The sequence below is a fragment of the Conger conger genome, chromosome 10 (genome assembly GCF_963514075.1).
Source record: "Conger conger chromosome 10, fConCon1.1, whole genome shotgun sequence".
NCBI classification, from domain to species: Eukaryota; Metazoa; Chordata; class Actinopteri; order Anguilliformes; family Congridae; genus Conger; species Conger conger.
In genome coordinates, this window is record NC_083769.1 from 35,896,352 (window position 1) to 35,919,990 (window position 23,639).

General features: G+C 42.8%; 1 protein-coding gene across 1 annotated transcript; it reads left to right on the forward strand.

Annotated features, from left to right (window-relative positions):
* The first annotated feature begins 4,870 nt into the window (after window positions 1-4,870).
* On the forward strand, window positions 4,871-23,541 carry sema3h (sema domain, immunoglobulin domain (Ig), short basic domain, secreted, (semaphorin) 3H). The gene is made up of 17 exons (XM_061257636.1): window positions 4,871-5,284; window positions 8,807-8,961; window positions 11,420-11,482; window positions 12,181-12,300; window positions 14,012-14,105; window positions 14,189-14,308; window positions 14,440-14,585; window positions 14,915-15,029; window positions 17,346-17,415; window positions 17,710-17,854; window positions 18,065-18,284; window positions 18,594-18,682; window positions 19,347-19,388; window positions 19,635-19,789; window positions 20,055-20,116; window positions 20,656-20,795; window positions 20,934-23,541. Exons 1-17 carry the CDS (start codon window positions 5,173-5,175, stop codon window positions 21,333-21,335), a joined length of 2,250 nt encoding a protein of 749 aa, XP_061113620.1. The 5' UTR covers window positions 4,871-5,172; the 3' UTR covers window positions 21,336-23,541.
* Window positions 23,542-23,639: the final 98 nt, after the last annotated feature.

A 23,639-nucleotide genomic window follows, 5' to 3' on the forward strand; every position in this document is an offset into this window, starting at 1 on the left:
ATATGGCGTTAATATTTTGTAGAATCAGTCCAGCTCACTTCTGTGCAGATTGCAGGAACATTTCCCATTTTCTCTTTGAACAGCACTCCAGATGCATCAACAGGAATAAAATATAAGAATGGTTATATTTTTTTATATATTTTTTTCTCCAGATACTGGGGGAGTGTAAAAAGAAATGCATGTATTTGCAAATGGGATGCTCTGGAAAATTGATTCTTGTTTGCTGCTGTAAAGACACGATTTCCTTTCTTTTTTATTTTGGTGGTATTTCTTGTGGCCCAGTCGGGAATATGCCAGGAAATGGAAAATGCACTTTCAGGGAAAGATCACCGGGCCCACAACAGACATTTTTTATGCTTTTGTTGCTTCATGGGGGAATCCCCAAAATTCTGGGATGAAATATGGCAGCTACACCAAGTGGTGTTTGTTTCCAATTCAGGAAAGGGGAGGGAGCAGTTGCATTCTCTTGATTCCTAGTTTTCCTCCCTCCTGCCAAGGGTATGCAATGGAACCTTCCAGCAGGAAGGGAATCCCACAATGCTGTGCTCCATATCAAGAAGATGGGATAGGGCTGTTCAGTCCTGTTTTGCTTTGTTCCTGAACCGGGTTCCATTCCACTTTAACACATTCCCTTCCCTTGTGGTCTTCCCTCAAGGGCGGTATTTCCCAACAAAAATTGTGTCGTGCAACAAGCAAACTTGACAGCTACTCTGCAAGGGAGGATAGACAAACAAACCAAAACGGAACTGAACCGCCTTCGCAACCTATATAGGAAGTAACCTTGGGTCCATGCACAAGTATTTTCTTTTTGTGTCAGATGATTTCTGAATGTTTGTGAATAATTCATAACAACCACCCTATCTTTATTTTTAGCAATGGTAAAAACACACCAGCCAGTCTTATTGTACACTAGTGAGGATTTGTTAAACCTCACTCAATAACAAACAAAAAAAATATGTAGGCTGAAGTATTTGACAAAGTTCAATTCTCTATTCTTAATCCCCCCTCCCATTCCTCAACATGCACTCGTATTATTCCCTAACTCCTGGATATCTCGGAAACTGCTGCTCTCCTGGGATTTTCATGACCATGTCTGCATGCTTTTTGCATTTAGTTGCTGCCACATCATTGGCTATTTAAATATTTGCATTAACAAGCTGGTGTACAGGTCTACCTAATGAAGTGCTCCCTGAGTGTAAACAATTTCTCTACATTTTCACTGGAGCCTGGGGCAAAGCAACAAAAGTTTATATAAATTATTTTTCTAGTTTAATGATTGTTATAACCATATCATTTTCCATATAATTCCATAATTAACCCCTAGACTGAATGCCAAATATTTGGAACAAGACCGAAACTTACCCATGTCTATGAATTTACATACGTTTAATACTCATACTCGAATACTTACACCAGCTATTGCAATAGGAAAATACAAACAAGGTAATGCATTTCAGATTTGTCTGGTTACATTGACAAGCATGCTGAAACTCAGTTGGATCGGTCTCATACAACTGTCCTCCTTTGAGGCACATGATGAATTGCCCAGTGTTTCATGGTGAAATGAAAATATCACTTCAGATTCATTCTACAATCAGAAAAACAATTTGGGGTTCTCCAAAGCTTTCCAAAGCCTTTTCTCTGATCCCAAAACTGGGATAGATGTATTACTCTACCTTTTATAAACTCTATTAAGTTGTTTGATGCTATCCCTCAGGGCCATGTAGCTCTCTGTAGTTCCAGGCCATTTCCTGTTATGGATTTCCTATCTTAGAAAACAATGGCGAGATAAACCATTTCAAGGTAAAACCTTTTATTTACTATTTTACAATTTTACTATTTATGTATTTTATTTATGCTTTCACCAGGTAGGTTACTCAATTATCTTTTGCAGTCCTGAGGTATGAAATAGGTTATGAAAGTAAGGGATTATATTGCCAGTCAGCTGTACATTTTTATGGCACTTTGCCAGGCCCACTAGGTTTAAGTTTAAAAAAGTGCATCTTGGTAATGAAAGCTTCTCTTGTCATGTAGGCAGTGATAGCTCGGCCATCCATAACCATCAATGTATCCCCAACTAGCCCCTCTGCTATGGTCTCCCCTTGTGGTTGAGGTCCCGCTATGTAGGTATATCCCCTTCAGATTCTCCTGAGGGAGTTGTTGACTAAGCTACCCCTGATTCCCCCTGTGAATTCCTGCCCCTTTTATTCTCATTTGCGTGTGTTTTTGCTGCTGTACTATGTGCCTAGGTTTATATAATTCTCATGCAGGGACGGGAAACTCCAGTGCTGGAGGGCTGGTGCGTATGCAGGATTTTGCTGCCAACAGTTACCCTGGCTCAATCAGCTAATTAGCCATATGCACCAGGACCAATTAACTCGTGAATTAGACCACAATAAAATGCTACAAGACAAGAACATTTATTAGTTACTGTTTATATCATGGAATGTGGTTATAAAATACAGGTCATATAAATGGTATACTTAAATAATTAAGAACAGAAGTTGGTTTGAAATCCAGAAACAGTTACAGTTGGGTCAATTCAAACGGTCTTGTATTCAAACTTATTCTGATATTCCTCAAGGTAAATTACTCCTGCTTAGTCTAATCAACTGTACGTCGCTCTGGATAAGAGCATTTGCCAAATGCCAATACTGTAATAATGTCATAATGTATAAACACAAATTAGAAAAAAGAGAAAAACTCTTAACCTGATTATGCTGATGGGAATTTACTGGGCCTGTACCTCCCTGGCTGCTCCAGGAACCCCAGCCTGTGCCAGCTCATCCCCGCTGCTCACCACAGAACCCCAGCCTGGGCCAGCTCATCCCCGCTGCTCACCACAGAACCCCAGCATGTGCCAGCTCATCCCTGCTGCTCACCACAGAACCAAGTGAACTCTGTTCCAAGGAAATTACCCCTACACCTGCTTGGCTGCACTCTCTAGGACTTAAATAATAAACTCTGGCCCTCAAGTCCAAATGCAGCCCTGGATTTATTTTCTGCTGGGTAATTAGTGCTATTGATTGGTCAGACTGTCTTCACACCTGGCCCATGAGGACCGCAAGTTGCTGATCCCTGCTCTAAGGTAAACTGCTCAGTGGGTATGGGGGGGAAAGCAGCAATGACTGGTCTCCACCGTTACTAGTTATTTACCAACTCCCTAGGGGAGATGGGCCATATTCATACTCATTCATCCACCAATACTGAATTGATGCAGTTGAGGTAAGGCTCATCTGTTTCTGACCATGCTGCCTGCCTGCCTGCCTGCTAACCTGTGGCAGAATGCTACATGTGAGAAGCATTGGGATCATCAATCCAGAGTCCGTTGGCCACCCCAGTTGTCATGGTACCCAAGATAATTAGCAGATGGTGTTCTATGTTAAGTTCCATCTGCTCAACAGGGTCCCAGTGAAGGTTTCATATCCCCTCCCTATGATTGACAAATCTTTGGATCTGAACCAAGCTCACACTGGTTCATGTCTCTTGAACTAGATAGTGGATAATGGCAGGTGGCCGTGGACCTAGAGAAAAAAAACTAAAATGTAAGATGTAAGCCTGTACTGGGGAACAGAACAACAGCAGGCATTTGAGTGCACGAGAAAAGCCCTGTCAGGTACCAGTGAGGTGGTTCCTAACCTGAAGAGGCTATTTATCTTGGACCCATGCCAGTAATGTTGACTTGGTGGGTGTTTCTGATTGCAAATGTCGAGTTGATTGCATTCTTCCCTCTGGCCTTTAGTAAACCTAAATGCAATTACTGCCCTACTGCAGGATTTCATGGCTGTGGTACAGCCAGTGCAACCAACCTATAGCTACTCTCTTTCTGGGCATACAAGGGGCAGGTGGCTCCCTAGATTGATCAGGCTCAAGATTTCCAGGTTCTGATTGAACATCGCAAAGAAGAACACCTCAATAATGCTGATAGGATGCCCTGGATGTCCCCCAATGCGTCTGGCTGAGATGATTGAATTTGAAGGGGAACCATCCAAGGCCCCTTGCTGTGGATAACTTTGGGACTCAAAGGCAATTGTTAGTTGTGGTTTCTTCTGGTGAAATTTTTCTTAATTCAATTTGGCTGCAATAAAATGTCCTGTTGTGGTACTTTGGCCTGTGTGCATGTGATTGTTCATTAATTTGTAAACCTCACTGCAGGGGTTACATTGTGGGGCTATAGCAATGAGAATGTTGCCATCCTAAATCCACACCCACCCTGCCTCCCTCTTTCCCCAAACCAAAGCAGATTGGCTGACCTCAATCTTGCTTTGCAGACACTGCCACAATTAGCAACCACCAGAGGGCAGCTTCTACTTACCTGTGTGCCTGCATTGAGTTCTCTAATTCTGCTTCATCTTTTCACTCAATTAATGACGGCAGCCATTATTTAATTCATAGTGATTTAACTTCCAGGCAGATGCTCTATCTTAGAGCAGTGGGAATTAAGATGCCAATCTACAATTATTCAAAAGCACTTCACTGTAAAATCTGCCACACACAATCTGGAGAGATGGGGGTGTGAAGAAAATCGATGCACATTGTATGTGTGAGAGTATACATGTGTGTTTTTGTGCATGTGTGTGTTGGAGTGGAGGGGGGGAGGGCAGTGAGAGTGAGAGAGAGAATGAGACAGAGATGGGCATAACATGAAAATCTCAGAGAAGCTGTATCTGCTCTTGTATTCTCTTCCTTTTTAATTTTTTTTTCATAAAAGAGAGGGAGTTTTCTCATTTCTTGTGCTGCTTCTGTAGCTGGCATTAGCTCCTTGAAGGAGGGGAGGGAGAGACAGAGAAAGAGAGAGCGTGCATGGGGCGGGCCCTGTGATTTGGGATTTCTGCCTCTTTCTCTCGAGTGGATTGTCAGAGAAGCTACCTCGCTGCCAGGGAGAGAGAGGGAGAGAGAGAGAAAGAGAGAGAGAGAGGGAGAGAGGGATCCGAGGCTGGAGAATAACGCTCAGAAAAGAAAATAAATGGAAGAGAGATCAAAAGAGGCAGAGTGAGGAGCCCGCAGCTCAGAATAGGAAAGACAAGGGAAGAGAAATATCAAAATACAAGAACAGCTGCAGTGTGTGTCATCCACTGTGGAGGAGAACTGTGCAAACAGGCTGATTGTGTGTGAGTGAGGCTACTGTGCTCTGGGGCGAAGGATATCGCAGTGTTCAGGATTTTGGGGCGCATGTGTTCAGTCATGTTGTCATTGGGACCTTTGCTCCTCTTGGCCCATTTGGGGTGCGTTCTGACAGGAGCCTGGAGAGCCTTCCAACCACGCCTGCAATTCTCCCACAATGGTAGGAGCTCACTTTATCAGTCAATGTACCATTACTGCTCTTCTGTCTCCCCTGTTTTTTCTTCCACCTAACCATTCCCTCTCCTGTCCATGTCTCTCCACCTCACCTTGTTGAATAAGCCAGCTTTGTAATGCTGATGTACTAAGCTTGTGTGATCTAGATTTCCTTTGCCAAATCGCAACAGCTTAAGGCTGCATATCACACTGCCCTGGGCACTCCTCTGGAGAAAAGTTTAAGAGGTGTGTGTGTGTGTGTGTATGTGTGTGTGTGTGTGTGTGTGCATGCATGTGTCTTAGTGTTTGTGTGTGTATGTGTGTGTGTGTGTGTGAAACTATGTATACATTTTTTGCTTTTTCCACAAAGTACTGGTAATATTTCTTATTTTAAAATAAAGCTGATATGACTCAAATATACATTCTATTTTGATCTACATATGTTACAAAAATGTTAAAAGCAATACATATGAAGTGTTAATATCTTTATTGTCAAGAGACCCAAAGTACTGCATATGTGCATACAATTAAACTGGGTATGTATAATGTATAAAATTGAAAATATATATTTTTTATAGAAAATATAAAATGTACTATGTTGTCTTATAAATTACAGTACCAGAAAAAAATATTTCTCAAACGAAATTAAGTGGCTTCATGGTAGAAAATCTCCAGCTTTACACTGACATCTGCATGTGACACTCCTCTCAAATGCAATGACTACAGATAAATCCTTTCACTTGTTTCTTGTTTGCCTCCAATTCCCAGAATGCATGGCAATACCTGTTGCATCTTTTAGGCCTGTTCTCACATTCTTAGCAACCCCAAAAAAGATGTATAGTATAATAAACCTCAAGAAGAAGAAGTCTTCAAATGAAAAACGTAGTGATTTGGTAGGCTGGGGGAGTGGGCATCCATTGTAGACATATAATAAAAGGCCTCTTGTTTTGGCTCACCCATGGAAAGCATGTGGCAGTCACTGATCTGGGCTCTCCCTTTTGTACCGTATTGAGTAACCGCATTCAATACATTTTCTGGTCACTGTTCGGAGCAAATTAAAAACCAACAAAGAAGAAGTGCTAGGATTAGTGTGTATATCTACAGTATATACTATGTGTTTATGAGTGTGTATTTAAGAGTGTGTGCATTGTGTATGAAAACTAATGAGCAATACATTTATGAAGAGTTATGTAGAGTACAGTAAAAAAAAAAAAAGTACCAATGGAGAGAGTCGAAAAAAGCACATTATTATTCTCTTATGAAACCCTCATGTGCTATGAAGCTGCATATACAGTCATATGGCTACTGGCTGGATAGTGGAGTTGGCCAGCCATGACCTGGAGGGGGCACTATTGCTTTCAGATGATGTGCTTAGGTTGGTACACGTGACAGATTTAATTATGATTTATGGTGGTAGTCAGACAGGTCAAATGTCAGCAGGTCTAATTTGTGTGTCTGGCTAGCTACTGAATGAACTCAGGCAGTATGGAGATAGGCATGCACATTTACACATTATGTTTGTGTGTACAAATGTGTGTTTGTTTTACATATGGGTGTGCTTGTGTCTGGACTGTGTGTATGTGAATCTATCTGCCAGACCTTCCTTGGTAATTGAGCAGTTGTGATTATGGAAGTGATAACCTCATTTCCGCAGGAAACGTGTACGGTTCCACTCGTGGCAGTGGAATTATCCCCTGGGAAGCAACAATCGCATAATACATAATACACCACTGAGTCAGGGGATACAGCATGCACAGACACACAGTGACACACGCACACACACACACGTTTTTGTTTATTTTGCATTCTGAGAAAGTGTTCTTCCTTTCTGTGATCCAGGAATGTTGTTGGCTGTATCACAAGCCACACATTTTCACTAATCACATATGTGCACATCAGTAGAACCTCATGACTGTAGTAATCTAATGTTCACTGGAGTCTTGGTTTGGAGCTATAAATATACACCTTTCTCACCCGGGTCCAGCTGATGCCATTGAGCTGTGGCAGGCCAGGTCACTGGGGCATACACCCCACACGCATACGCCCCAGGCGCACCCTAAAATGCTCTGGATGCCAAGAGTCGGAGGAGATCATCCAACTTCCATTACTCTGCTATAGTATTTAGTCACCCTAGCAAGTGTTCTGCTCTCTCTCTATACAGTTATAAATTAGTGCTAAATATATATTGGTCCTATGACTTATGTGCTTCAAATCCAAACAAAATACATTCAATATAAAAAACTACATTTGAGCTTTTGCAATGTCTAAGCCGATCTAAGGATTTACTGACTCATTTTAGCGGGTTTTTGTCTTGCACCATAATGCCCAACAACTGCGTGACTTAATGTTCTTAATCTTAATATTATGAATATTCATAGTCTTAATATTATGACTATTAATAGTCTTAATATTATGACTATTAATAATCTTAACATTGTGAATATGAATAGACTTCAGCCACAGTTTGAGTATGTGATTATTGGATTGGCCCCATCCTAGTTTCCTGCCTGTATAAAAGAGAGGGCACAGTCATAGCATCACACATAGTAAATGTTTCTAGGGAGCGGTTGTGGTCTTGTGCTTCCTATGACACAGAGCAGAGAAACCGAGCTGGCTATGTGGTTTCTGTGAGGAGAATAAAGAGGGCATAGTTATGCTTCGCGTCTGTCTGGAGAGAAAGAGAGAAGGTGTGGTCATGTGTGCCTGGGTGATGAGCCTCCAGGCCACTGACCTAATTACTGATGCAGGAGACCGAAGTCAGGCCAAGAGAGGAGCAGGCATAGCCAGCATGCACCTGTTGGACTGGGGTTGGTGCCAAATTCGCATTACAGTGGACCGTTAGTAGCAGGATCATTCACAATTTAGCTTCTTTTTTTTTTTTTTACCATTGATCATTCCTTTGACTGCAGTAGTACCAATGGTGGGCTGCTAGTGGGCTCTGTGTTTGCTGGAGAATAATTATTTTGTAGCACAGGACACATTAGGGTGGATTGGCCTCACTCTGGAAGACACTGCAAGGGCAAAGCAAAATATTCACTCTAATATTTCTTTAGTGAATTGTAAAATGTAAAATTCAACAAATGATGTGCTCTACAGTTCAAGTGCACTGATGGTCCTCACTGTCTAGGATGGAATTGAATGTGACTGATAGCTCCGCCAGGCGACCTATAATCGGCGGTAGTGTTGCCCAGGGTAAGGGAGGGGTCACATGGCTGGAGTCTCCTATTGCTCTCTAGCAACCCCAACTAGTTGACTGGGTGCCCATGGTCTGCTTGCTAAAGTTGCGCATGAAGTATCTTCCTGCAACTCATGTCATGCCTATGCAAGCCTGTGAGTAGTGCGAAAAGAAGCAGTGACATCATGTTTCAGAGGAGTGTGTGTGCTGTCTATGCTCTCCTGCATTGGTTGTGGAGATTGCAGCATGCATACAATTGAGCATTCCAAAATGGGGACATGGTGGGGGGAGGGGGGGGGAGCATAAAAATAAAAAATATGAGTGTAAAAACACGCATCATCTGTTCTGTCCCAGAACTGGTGCAGAATGGCCGCCTGCTGTCCCTGCCCATGGCTGCTGGGGATATGCATACTCTGGTCGCAGACGAAGACACTCGGCGTCTCTATGGTGCCATGAAGGACCAGCTGCTGGTGACCAGCTTGGATGACATCACGCATGCCCCACGCCAGGTGAGACTGCCACGAGCCTGTAGGAACATTCCAGATCAGCGTAACAAAAATGTCAACCCTGTAACACTCTTAATCTTAATGCTTACAAACAGTCCTGTCATGCCTGCAAGCTCTATGCCTATTTGGAGAGAGATCTGAGAAGCAGATGAGACAAATGGAAATAATGAAGACGTATTTACAGCAAAATAAAAGGAGAGGGGACGAGGGGGAGAGGGAGGGAGGGTGTGAAAGTGAGGGAGGGAGCGATTAGGAAGCAGAAAGGGAGAGAGAGGTAAATGAAGGGAGGGAAAGAGAGAGGAAGAGGTAAGGCAGATCCCAGATAAACCCTCCCCTCAGAGGCTGGGGTAATTGGCCTCAAATGGGTGGAAATGAGCGTAATGAGAAAGCTGAACCCCCCTATACGATAATGAGCCTTCCTCACTCACCCTCACCCTCTCTTGCCCTCTCACTCTTTCCCTTTATGTCTCCCCTCTCTCCTGCATCCTCTCATTCTGCTCCTCCTCCCCACGCTCCTCTCGTATTCCCCGCTGCCCATCTAAAAATAACGTGAATGCTTCTGAAGATAAGTTATTGTACAGCATTTAATTAAGTAGCTATGGATAAGTAAATAGAGATTTGGGATGACAGATGCACACACACACACACACACACACACACACACACACATAGTATACACAGGCACAGGGATAGAAATAGCATGTGCTGTGGATGACTCTTTGCAGCCTTATTACTGAAGCTCCCCTTTAATTACCTCTCCAGTCCAACCGCTGCACAGCATTCCCATCCATTGAGTCTCTCATCAGAAGCCCACATCACACAGAACAACTGTGTCTCTCCAACGTCCCTCTCCCTCTTTCCTTCGCTGTCTCACTTCCCTTTCTCTCTTTAATTCTCTTCCCTTGATCCCTCTCTTAATACTGCTCCTGCCCTTTCCCTCTCTCTCCTCCCTCGCTTCTGATGCTCCAACTGCTCACTCTCTCTTTTTCCCTCTCTAGCCTGTATTCCAGACCGGATCCTAGCCCCTCCCACTAGATCTTGCTATTTAGATCAGCATTTTCATGAACAACAGTGGGGCATTCAAGGCTGCACAAAGCCGAAGCGATCAAATAACCAGGGTTATGGGGCTAGCTATGCCCCCAAATTCCCAATTTGGACAAAATAGAAAAGGCATATCCCAAGAACAAAAAATCTTGGAAACCTTCAGAAATGTTTGGTTCAATATATAGCTTAATTTAAATATTTGTTACTTTTAGAGTCATTGCAGATAACATAGTATTAATGAAAACATTTATAAATTATTTTATTTTATTCATTTTATAGGCCTAAAAAATGTGTGAGGATATAGCCTGCCACTTTTGCCCTCCTCGTTGGCAGTATGATGATACCATTGTGAATATAAAGCAACAAAGCAATTGAATATAGAACTGAAAATTGTGTACAATAGAGACACAATACTGTTTGTTTACTGTCTTTTTAAGCCACCCATCCTGAGTGGTCCTTGGGTGGGAACACTGTAGAGGAGTTCTTAGGCTCCGGTTCCGCAGCCTTCTCTATCTCTTTCCTTCCCTCTCTTTGAAATTCTTTAATCAAGTCCAGTTCAGATATCTTCACTGATATAAGAGTTATTTCAAAAGCCTTCGGGCAGCATTCTTGCAGCAGTAAGATCAACAATGGCTCAAACATACTTTGATAAACAAGACAAATAAGGTAACTGCTGATAGGAAACATATTTGCTAAATATATTATTGAAATACTATTGTATTGATTTCATAGCCAGCACTCAGTGGAGTGGTCCTTCCCTCCAATTTGCTTTGCTGTTTGTTTGCTTCTCATTTTTCTTTCATCTTTGTGAAATGTGATGTTTTGATCATGCTTTCCTCTAGGTTTCTGCTATATTTTTCCTTTTTATTTTCTTCTTGGTGTGGCTGCCTAAGGGAGTAATGGCTGTCCCTCTCAGTGGTGGAATGGGATATCCACACATGCCAGAACAGTCACTCAACATCATCCTTAGCATACATATGATTCATACTGTGCTTTGAACATTTTTCACACCCTTGATAAAGATGAAAAAAACCCCCAATAATACAAGCTCTGAGCTACATATATCTGAGTTCTCAATCAAGTGGAAAATATAAACATTATACAATGATTTAATGGTTTTAACCGACATCATACTCTTCTCAATTAACAAATAAAGTGTGAGAAATATCCAGACCCATTCTCAGCGTGTGCACCCTCCCTAACACGACTGAGTCATCTTCTGTTGTGTTATATAAGACGAGCAAACATATTGGGGGAATCTTTAACCTTTTCTCAATTTGCTTTAGGAGCACTTTAGAACCTTTTTTCAAATGTACTAGTTCTGGATAAGGTTATTTTACCTATAAATGTAACTCTGGTACTTGCCCATCTACACTGTGAAGAACATGAGTTTTCCCTGTATGTGATCATGTTCCAGCTCTTCTGGCCCGCTAGCCCAGACCGGATCCAAGAGTGCTTGATGGCTGGCAAAGATCCTGAAGTGAGTGACTCTGTACTCACCCTGTCCCCATGCTGGTATATATCCTCACGAAAGCACAGGAAGTGCCAGGTCATCAGCTGAGCTGGTGTGACTCATGTAATTAATTGGTTGAAAAATCTTCCCAGAACACTAACATAGAACATCATTTTCTGAACTAACTCAAATGAAATGAAACGTACACCAATCCTGACTGACAGATAAAGTGTCATGTTTCTTTGAACTTTAGATATTAGGCCATTTTCATAGAATATTATTATTTTATTTTTATTATTATTTTTACTGAGGGTCTTGATCGATCCAGTTAGTTGTATTGCAACCGATTTTTATAGGGCTCAGCTTTGTGTTTTTGTGGGAGCAGGTTCCGTGATGGTGAATTTCCACCATTACAGATACAGTTGCTGTGAATGGCCATGTCCATGTGTAAAAAAAAAAATTTTAAGTCTCTAAAATAAGACTTTAACATAATTGGGTGGATCAAGACCTTTCACCACAGGTGAAAATGTCAGTGAGTTAAATGAGTTAAGATTGAAATATATCAGGAAATGAGCAATAGGAGCTCTATTAGCACTAAATGGTTTTATTTCCCTATCCCACGGAGGAGCTGCCTACTGTCTGCCCTTCTGAGAATTTGTGTTGTGAGTGAATGAACTTCCAGTCTTGTTACAGTGGGTGGCTGTTCACTACTTGTCTTGTTACAGTGTGAGTGTGCTAACTTCCTGCGGGTGCTGGAAATCTATAACCATACCCACCTGTATATCTGTGGGACAGGGGCCTTCAACCCTCGCTGTGCATTCATCCCTACCACAATCTTCCAGAAGGTATGATCACTCTCCCTTTCACGATATAATCTACCCTCTTTTCAGAGATATCTGGCAAGTACTGACTCAGACTCGCAGACTCACTGTCTTCATACATTCACTGGGTCATATACTGATTGAATTTCAAGTATTTCAAACCAAATTCAGGATAAGGCAGGAAAGCTTCATACTTGCAAACGTGTCAAAACTTTCCAGATGCAGATTTTGTTGTAAAACTTTCTCAGGTTGAAGTGAAGGGATGAGTCATGATAAAAAATATAAATAAATAAATGAATGAGGAGTCTTAGTTAATGCTCAGTCTCGGGAGTAGGTGTTGAGAAACATAAATAAGCCAATATAGTAGCTGCTGAAATGAAATGCATTGTTTAGTTTGAAAAACCTATTTTAAGTGAATCATCACAAATTGCAGCCCATGCATACCCCACATAATTGCTGAGACTGGTCTGCCTTAAAGTCTTTTTGTCTGTGGGTGATAAATCCACAAAGCTCTCTAATGAGTGAACATGGACAGAAGAGACTAGAAGCCTTGAATAGCACATGCAACCACAGATAGTATTTCACACTGTCTGCATTTTTCATAAAGACTGGCTAATGCCCAATTAATGTGAGTCCCTTGAGGAAAGAGATCAGCAGAATTAACTCAGTTCATGAAATGTGTTTGACACATTGAAGATGGGGGTGGGGGGTGGAGAGATGGATAGATACTGTAGATAGAGAGAGTGAGAGAGAGAGAGAGAGAGAGAGAGAGAGAGAGAGAGAGAGAGAGAGAGCAGGTATATTTTATTGATGAACAAGTGAAGTGTTTGAAAATTAATAGTTTACTTTGTTTTCATGATTTGCTTTAGTAGCACAAATTTATGCCATGCTGATAAATCAATTTCATTAAATAGTACTGAACTAAATTATGTTCTAAAGAAAGCAAGGACATAGCATAAAAACTGAGCAGAGTGGAAGGAATTTTCCTGTACTTGGAAACCATTTATTGCTGTTACTTTTCAGACATTACCATGGATATTATTATCATCTCTATATTATACAGAACAGAAATTCTGTAAACACTTGGGGTGTCAGGGGTATGCCAAAGTAAACTAAGATGCAAAGTAAGCAATGCAGTGTATATCATTCCTGTTTTGCTTACATGATACTTAATTATTATTACTTTTATTGCAGTTATTAAGTTGTACTTAGATCACATTATTGCAGCAATCCTAATTTGACAGTATTGCAAGCTTGCAGTCAACTTGCATTGTATTTTGCTTATTTTTGATAGGGATTATTTGCTTAAGCACATTTTCTAATATGTCCCATGCCTTGCCAATAAAAGTGAAAAGAGCATTGTAGCTGCATCTGATTTTTGTCTCTGATCTGACCTGTCAGTAGTGTATATTATGGTTTGATATATTACGTCCTTGGCTGCTCTTGCTCTCTTATTAAATCTGGTTTTGTTTGTTTTTTAGCTTGTTTATTCCTCATAAATTGCAGGGGTGTGTGTTTCTGAGTGTGACTGTGTGTGTGTGTGTGTGTGTGTGTGTGCATGTGCGTGCGAGTGTGTGTGTGTGTGTGAGTGTGTGTGTGTGTGCGTGTGCGTGTGCGTGTGCGTGTGCGTGTGAGAGTGAGCGTGTGCGTGTGCGGGTGTGTGAGTGTGTGTGTGTGCATTTGCATGTATGAATGCTCGCTTGTCTTGTCTGATCTGTCTTGTCTGATCCGGCAGGGTGAAAGGCAGGTCTTGCTGCCAGAACAGACAGAGTGTGGGAAGGGAAAGTGTCCATATGATCCCCACCAGAAGACGGCTACAGCTGTTATCGGTGAGACAGCAGTGTGTGTGCTGTGTGTGAGTGTTTCTGTGTGTGTCACATGCTCATACCCATTCCTGCTCTTCATGTTGCAGATGGAGAACTGTATGCTGGGATTTCTTCTGATTTCCTGAGTCGCGATTCGGCTGTTTTCCGTAGCCTGGGTCCCCGCCATGTCATCCGCACTGAGCAGTACGACACCACCTGGCTGCAGGGTGAGGAACTACACTTGTTACTGCTGTTACACTTTCTGTTACGGAGTCCCTTCAATCTAACCTTGTGCCCAAAATAAAATATTTATCTCCAAACTTCCTTTTTCTCACCACACTCTACCATTCTCTCCTAGATGCCCAGTTCATAAAGGTGGCCTCAGTGGCAGAGAGTGACAACCCGGAGGATGATAAGGTGTACGTATTCTTCACTGAGCATGCTCAGGAAGCAGAAGGGACAGCTGGGAAAGTCATATACTCCAGAGTTGCACGCGTCTGCAAGGTACTAACTCCCATATACCACATACCACTTAGTCCAGTCACTGTAATAAGTGAGTGTTTAACTCTAGGTTGTATAAATGTAGTATGCATGTAAAAAAATCAAGGTCTGTAGGTCTGTCTGTTACTGAATAGGTACTTTTGTCGTGACCTTGCATGAATGTAATGAATGAGTGTGATGGGCTTGTAAATGTAGTGATGTTTCACAACTCTAGTGTGAGTGTGTAGCTAAAATAATTAATTGTAGTATGTCTTCGCACTTTAGTGTTTTGAGTGTGTGTGCATGCTCGAGTATGTTTTGTACAACAGCTGTACCTGATTTCTGTGCTGCAGAATGATATTGGAGGACAGCGGAGTCTGGTGAATAAGTGGAGCACCTTCCTGAAGGCCCGCATGGTGTGCTCCATTCCTGGGGCTGACGGCGTTCACACTCACTTTGACCAGCTGCGTGAGTACTGATGAGAATCCATCACAGCCATCACTGTGTCATCTGCCTTCGCTCCTTTCAGTTCACAGAACATATTAATGCACACGCTGGAAGAAAATCCCGTCGAAAAAGTTGAATAAAATGCACACAACTCCCAGCTCCTACTCTGTACATATACTGTGCCTCACCGTGTGTTAGTGGTATTTGTATGGCCAAATATGTTAACGCTGTGCCGAAAGTGCATTGTGACAGGATAATGCACATCTGAATGCACATAATGCTCATCTCTTGACGATGGGCCCACATCCTGACCAAAAATCACACGTCCTCCTCACCTGACTATGCTTATTCTTATGTGTTTACTTTTCAAGCTTACCACTGACGATTTAAACCTGAAGGCCCACCTAACCTCAAACACGAGAATGTAAATGATATTGGCACAGACCAATGGCCAAACCGCACAAAGAAACAAAGTTCCTTGGAGGAATAAACCTGAGCGTCAGAGAAGATTGTATATTTGTGTGTGTTCGGCCATCTGTCTATGTTTATTGTTTATTCTTGAGGCGCACTCTGTCATCACTTGTTATGGGCCATGGTGTATCAGAGCGAGATGGGATTGTGAGTTGGTTGATGTCTGAATGAGACGGTATTGGAGTCTTATCACGCCTGTCTGTGTAAACAGCAGTAGACAGTGTAAACACTCTCCCCCCCAGGCTGGTACGAATGAAGTAGAACTCGGGGGCAGCACAGGGACGTGTGTATAAACAGTATTTCACGACCTGCCAGAGGCAGTTTCCTTTGAAAGATCCCATCAGCACAAAAATGCTGCTGAAGGTGTGTTTACTCCTCAGTCAGTGGACCAGAAACACTGTATCCCATGACCCAGTGCGGGTCCAGCATGGGAAGAGGAGACAGACAAGGCACGTTCATGAATATTTTGACAAGCATCTTTTCTTGGCCCAGAAACCTTTTCCAATGTAGGGTACAGCCCCTTTCTTTGATGAGGTACAGAACACATATAATGAATCCCATGCTGTAATATGATAGAAGTAGAATTAAGAAGACCCGTGAATCTTTCCGTGGTTTCACAGTAAGCGTACATGTTCTGATGGGGACACTAGACGGACGGCCAGGTCTCTCGGTCAGATATCATCAGACCGCTGTGCTTGGACTGCTCAATTGTGAAGATGAGTGTGGTCTGAAATATCTTCAGGATTTTCCCTGGAATGTTATTGGGAAGGAGGAGTGATGGCGGTTTCAGACAGAACCCTCATCCCAGCCCCAAGATCACCCGGCTAACTATGCGGGAGGAGGGGATACGATCAGCACAGATAGGGGCTGGGGGGAGCAGGTGAGACAAAGATATCTCCCTCTGCGGGGAACAGCTCCTTTTGTTCAGAGATTATAGAAACAGCGGAAACCTAAGGAGTCCATAGAGGTATAGAGGCGGCAAATAAAATGGAGTATAGGTGCAAGAGAATGAAAGAGGGATGAGGCTTAAGTAATGGGCTATGGAGAGAGAGAATAGTGGAGTTGTGAAAAAGAAATCGAGAGGATGGGATGAGTGTAGTACAGAGATAGATTAAGAACACAGAATGCTGTATGTGTGTGCTCCAGTCTTGTTGCTACAGAAGAGATGAGATTAGTTTCTGCGCACACGGAGAGCGATTTCATCGTGGCCACCCGAGGCAGGAGGAACCGGAGGCATGTTTGCGCCCCGTTCTGCTCCGTTGTGTCCTGTACGTCAACTCTGCCGGGCGCGCATCCCCCTCGGCGCTGGTGGCGATACGGGGAGATACTGAGGACACGGGCGCTGTGGGTTAGTGGGCCAGCGGCCAGTTGGGTCAAGGTGTGCGAGCAGGAAGGGGGTGGGGGGGCAGGATACCGGGCTGTGGTTGTTTTCAGTGTGTGTCCATGGGGGAGAGAGGGGCCCATCACTGGGAGTGGTGCAAAGCGTTCCCAAAAACAAACACTGTAAAGGGATTCGTCACGGAAGTTCATCGCTCCTGGGTCCTCTCAAGCTGGGACACGATATTACTGCCTGGCTTTCATTAAACTGCTCCACTCATCCATGCTGTCTGGGAAAGATCCATTAATAAGACAAAAACAAAATCTCAGATTCAAGTAGACAGCGTGGACTTTCAGTACTGCCCCGCCAGGAACAGTGTGTCCACACTGCCGTGCTGAATACCACACACGCTGAGAGCTTCAGGGATGTGTATGCCCCACACAGACACGCACACACACGCACACGCACACGCATAATCCACTGCCACATTCTCCTCATTGCCACAGCGTTGGTTGTATGTTCATTGTGTTTTCATGTTTTCTCTCTAGAGGACGTCTTCATCCTGCATGGGAAGGACAAGACCAGTCCTCTAATCTACGGCCTCTTCACAACATCAAGGTGATCTGCTGATACACACAACCCAATGAGGCCTGACCTCTCAACTGTCCGTGAAAAATGGAGATAACATATCGTCTGCTAAAGCAAATGCCGTAATATGCAATGGCATAAAACAAGCTAATAAGATTTTTATAGTCATAATTTAAAACCAGCAGTGTCAGGCATCACAATAAGTAATTGGCACACCATGAATTGACCTAATGAGAGGATTGAGCCATGGGCTATCAATGATAAATGCACTGTCTCGTAATGATTTTCTTTGATATTAATTGAGATCCATGCTGTCTTCCACAGTGATGTGTTGAATGGGTCAGCGGTGTGCGTGTATCGGATGCAGGATGTGGCCAGGGTCTTCAAGGGCCACTTTGCACACAAGGAGGGTCCACAGTACAAGTGGGCAGAGTTTACGGGCAGAGTGCCCTTCCCCCGACCTGGCACAGTAAGTGCCCCCCCCGTTAGTCTAATAATCCAGCCACGCTCCCACCCACCCACATACACAAAGTTATCTCTGAAATCATCTGGTTTCATTTGAGTAAGATTCATAATATCACTAGGACAACTTTTTGGAGCATTCACACGTATTCTGTGAATACTAGGTAGTAACTAATGACTGGACTGATGAAATTGCCTGTTCACTATCGCCCCCCAGTGTCCAAGTCGCACATATGGCAACTACCGTTCCACCCGTGAGTATCCTGATGATGTCATCTTCTTCAGCCGAACCCATCCTCTTATGATGGAGGCAGTTTACCCTATTGGAGAGCGCCCTCTGCTGGTGCGGGTGGGTGTACAGTACAAGTTCTCTCGGCTGCTGGTTGACCGGGTTGAGGCTGTGGATGGCCAGTATGACGTCATGTTCATTGGCACAGGTCAGTTGGCACACACCTGCGTTTAGGTACTTCAGAGATTTGTACCGGTGTACTGGCATGTGCTCACCGACTCGATAATGCATGATATTGTGTCTGTATGTGTAGGCCTGTGCATGCATGTCTTTGCATGTGCACATGCACTTATATGCGTTTTCACATGTGCGTGTGCAACATAATGTGAGAGTGTGTGTGTGTGTTCGGGTGTGTCTGGGTGTATATGTGCGTGTGTGCGTGTGTGTGTGTGTGTGTATGTTTGGGTGTGTGTGCATATGGTATGACTCTTTTTGCTGATCTCTGCCCCTCCTGCAGACTCAGGACTGGTGCTGAAGTCGATCCACCTCCCCAGGCAGACGGGGGACAGCAGTGAGGTGACTCTGGAGCAGCTCCAGGTGTTTCAGGTACAGCAGCGCTGATTATCTCCGGACATTTCACACTGGTGTTTCATCCATGTGCTTTCAGTGTAAACCAATTTTCTTCTGTTCATTTGTAGACAGGGTTTCACAAGGATACTATTGAACAGCTAGGTGATATTGTTCACGGTTAGGTAGAATTATTTTAAGCTCTTATTTAGAATGGGCAAGAAGGTGGGCCAATGTTAAAGGTGCTGAAACAGAAGAAAATCTTGAACAGAAAGCATTTTGTGTTCCCTATGACTAGGCCTAACTTCCTCATTTCAGTTTTTTATATACAACCTCATTTGCCACAACCATTAGTATAAGTGAGGCTAGGGACTAAAGGTTAACTTTACTTTTTGATCCCCCAATTAGCCAGACATGGTATAACAGATTTTTCTGTACCATACACTTAAATGTTGAAAAGCTTACCATATGTGCTAGTATTACATACACAGCTTACTATGAAGTTAAGTTTTCATTCCTCTTCAAGGCATGCTTATGAGTGAAGGTATTTATCTAATTTCTTTAGCAAATATCTACAGAGCTATGTCTCCAGCCTCACTGCAGATAAATCTTCCTTGCTGGCTGTATAAACATCTTATTAAACCCAGCTATCTCTGTCCCTCTCCCTCTCTCTTTCTCTGTGTGTGTATTTTCTCACTCTCAGGGCAGGTCTGCCATCACTGCAATGACTCTTTCAAAGAAAAGGGTAAGAGGTGCTCAACAAACCCCACCCCCAATCATCTGCCATCACCATGGCAACAACAAAGGGAGAGGTGCCTCACATACATACATACATTAAGCACGAAAGGCATTCTCCCGCATTCTAAACAGACGTGATTCTCATATCACACATTTAAGCTGAGGGTTTTGCCTCGTTGAGTATGAGTGTGCGAGTGAGTCTCTGCAGATAGTGTGTTAATCTCTGTGCATTTCTGCATGTTTTTGTTATCAGTGGCTGTTTGTGGGCTCGAAGGAGGGTGTGGCCCAGTTGGCTCTATTCCAGTGTGAGCTGTATGGCCAGGCCTGTGCGGAGTGCTGCCTCGCCCGAGACCCCTACTGCACCTGGGATGGCCATGCCTGCAGCCCCTTCATTCCCATTGCACGCAGGTGAGATGGGACACACACACACACACACACACACACATACACACACACATGCATACACACACACCCACAGATACACACACACACATAAACATGCATACACACAAACACACACATGCATACACATGCAAACACACACACACATGCACACATACACGCACACACACATACACACACACAAACATGCATACACATACACACACACAAACACACACACACACATACACACACATATGTTTATTTCCCCTCTGGTTCTGTGTCTTTGTAGGAGGAATGCACGTCAAGCTGGTGATGCTGCAGACCCACTGACCCAGTGTGTCAAACATGGAGGTGAGTTACGTCAGCTGTCATTCCGTGTCAATCAAGAGGTGGAATGGGATAGATGAAAGGAGAGACAGGGGTGGAGGTAGATGATCCCTGCCCAGCCCCAGGTCCCAGCTCAGTCACTCCCTGTTCACGCACACAGTCTGTCACTGCACACACACTCAGTACTCCCACACTTCCTTGTCACTCATAAACACCCTCAATGCTCACACAAATAGCATCTCAGTTGTTACCAGAGGTGGAAAAATCTTGGTTCAGAAAGTAAAAGTCCCCCCCCCCCCAGGATTTTGTTCCAAACACCTGTATTTGCTAATTAGTACAATTCGTCAGCTAGAATTAGAAATAATTGGTGAAATTGGAGTGCATGGGTGGAAGAGACACGTGGCAGGACTTTTGTTTTCTGACCCCTGGACTGTGCACCTCCGGTGGTTACGCAAATCAATGGTCATAGCTCTCACACGCATTTGCGCTTATACCTGTATACTCATTCTTACACAACAACCTAATACATTGTCCCTGTTACTATTCCTCTGTCCCAATTTCAGCTGGCTTGCAGGTGGAGGCAGAGGAGAAGGTGATGGTGGTTGCAGAGGGAAACAGCACATATCTAGAGTGCCTGCCCAAGTCTAAACATGCAGCTATTACTTGGTTCAGAGAAGAGAGGGGAGATCACAGACTGCACCAGGTAAACAAACATGTATTCACACTGACCTCCAGCATGCAAAACCATACAACACCATATAACACCAACACCATACCATGACATCTGGTGCACAGATATTTTTAGGTACGTAAACAAACCTATGCTGGCTGTGTGCCCCAGGTGAAATCAGGAGAGCAGCTGGTGGTGATTGACAGGGGGATTGTGATTCGGTGGGCGGAGCCCGGGCACTCGGGGGTGTACCACTGCCAGCTGGAGGAGCACGGGTTCAGCTGGACGGCCGTGCGGGTGCAGCTGAGTGTGCTGGGCCCCAGCTCCAGGAGTCCTTGGTCCCTGACCAATCAGCAGCGCTGCGAGCCGCAGGGCCGCCGCCGAGACCGGAACAAGAATCGCAAGAGAGGAGACGGAGCTGAGAACGACAGCCAGAGGCACGCTGGGCCAGGGGGAGGTGTCAGAGAAGGGGGAGGAGGAGGAGGAGGAGGAAAAATGGGTCGAGGAGGAGGAGGGAGGAAAAGCAGAAGCAAGCCACAGCCCCTGGCCCAGAGGTCCCCACGAAGCGTCTAGATAAACAGACAAACACACACACTTAAACATACTTAATCACACTCATGTAAACGGATGTCCGAAGACATTTGATTTAACTGGCTGATGTACTGCGCATCTGCATGCATGTGTGTGGGACTACAGTGTGTGTGAAGAACTGGGGGATTTATCTCAGTATCTGCAAAAGTGTCTGGATGACGTGGGGTGTCAGGAGGACTGTAGATTTTGAAAGTAAATTCCCAAATATTCCTTGATAGTTTTCTTTAAAGGATTTATCTTAAAATAAGAATATATGAGGCTAATTTCTCAACCGTTGGATAAGAAATATACAGTATGAACACATATCTCCTCTTGTGACTGCCATTTTGTTAACAATATTTTTCTTATTTTAAGGTCATTGTATATAATTTCAGGGGGACCACCACAGTGGTTTCTCAGACCTCATTAATACAGAAAGAAAAAAAAACTATCAATAAAAAGACATAGTTAGAATGGCCATTATATTGTACAATTATGTAAATTGTACTGATGCTTCACTTGAGTTTGTTTTGATACACAGTGAACAACAAATACATAGAATGTTCATGACACTCCAGCCACAAAACAGGGGCCTTTAGGAATTTAAGAGCAATTTACAAATGTATGCATATTACCAGGTAATACTCCACAAGCCAATCCCATACAATATAGAATTTTTGCTGTTTAGTTGGTTTTGTGGGGGGTTGATTTTTAATTTATGTGAAACTGAAAATTCTTCTGGTCCTTGTATGTATAAAACTGCTGGGTCTGAGTGAAGATGAGCACTAGTTCATTTATTTGTATGGCCGACTATCTGTCCACAAATGTGTGACTGCCATGAATTTTAAGCTTGTTGCAAGAAAGAAAATAAATGTGTACCTAGTGATGTTTGCAGGGAAACTATTTGAACAATGCAAATGAGTAACTGCAATTAAATATAGTGTTTACAGTTTTAAACTTTTGAGTAACACAACTAGTTCAGTGAGTTCAAATGAATACAATTACATTTAATACATTTATTTCATTTTAATGCCTCAATTTGGCACAAGAATATTAGTTTTCTTGTCCTTTTGTCCAAATTGTGATCTGGTGACCTCTGGCCCAAAAATAGTATTGACAAAGTGAAAAAATATGTGCAAATAAATAGATGCTAATTATATCCAATCAAATCTTGACAGGCATTTTATTGAACACAAGTTCCTGTGTTCATGCTGAATGGGAGGCACTATCATAATGAGGAATAGTTGTACATTCTTATTTTAACACAAACATCTTAAAATTAAACTAATCGGTTTGTCAGAGATATAGTGTGTCATGTTTGGGTAAACGGTATATTGTAGGTTTAGGCAACAGGAAGGCTCTGAATTTATGGGATGGATAAGGTATTGGGTTTGCTAGCTAACAATGTATGGGGACTAATGGTCTTTGTACAGCTGATTTGATGTGTTTGACTTGATGTGTGTTTCTGCATGTACGTTTGTGTTTGTATGTCAGAAAAAAATGTGTATATATTTATTCATCAGCTCACACAAATTTTATTTCTACTTTCTTTGGAGACAATCGATCCAAGTTTTTATTTCAGTAGATTTATGTTACATTAAAAATATTATTTCAAAGTGTACAGACTGCATCCCCATGCACCTAAATATACAACAAATCTCTCTTTATACTCAGTACTCAGTATCCACAGTTTTCTCTTCGCATTAAACTGTATTTGTCAAGCTCAGCACTTCTAATAGCTGGTATTTGTGTGTGTGTGTAAAAAAGTGGAAATGAAGGAGAAAAACAAAAACACAAGGTTAGATTGGAAACACAAGAAATTCAATAAAAATTATGTCCTTTGGTGATATAAAAAATAATAATTAAAAAGCATATTTTTATTGTTTTATAAATATGTCTGTGGGATTCTGAAGAAAGCACTACAAAGTTACACATGGTGAGATGTTCTGAGTAAAGTCACACGACATGTACAAAGCGATACATGTTGCCTCCCTGACCCTGACCACAAGTGGACAGCCATCTTTGAGAGGATGAAATGAATAGTCATTCTCAGTTCATATTTATATATGTTTTTAAATGATCTACAGAAGTGGATGCATCAGTCATGTATTCTTATGTTGTCTTCTGTATTTAATTTTATATGACACATTGTACTTTGAAATGTTGTTTGAAACTTTGTTTTATAAAGTGCTTTTGCAAAGAACATAAATCATTGTGAGTGAGTTTAATCCCAATTACTCAACTGTCAGTCAACATACTCTTGACTATGCCAAGGATTTAGATTACCTCTAATTGTCAGAAAATTCA

Coding starts and splice junctions, on each gene's coding strand:
- sema3h (XM_061257636.1), top strand. CDS start 5,173: ATGTGTTCAGTCATGTTGTCATTGGGACCTTTGCTCCTCTTGGCCCAT. Junction 11,483..12,180: donor TGGCTGGCAAAGATCCTGAA/GTGAGTGACTCT, acceptor GTCTTGTTACAG/TGTGAGTGTGCTAACTTCCT. Junction 17,416..17,709: donor GGCCTCTTCACAACATCAAG/GTGATCTGCTGA, acceptor TGTCTTCCACAG/TGATGTGTTGAATGGGTCAG.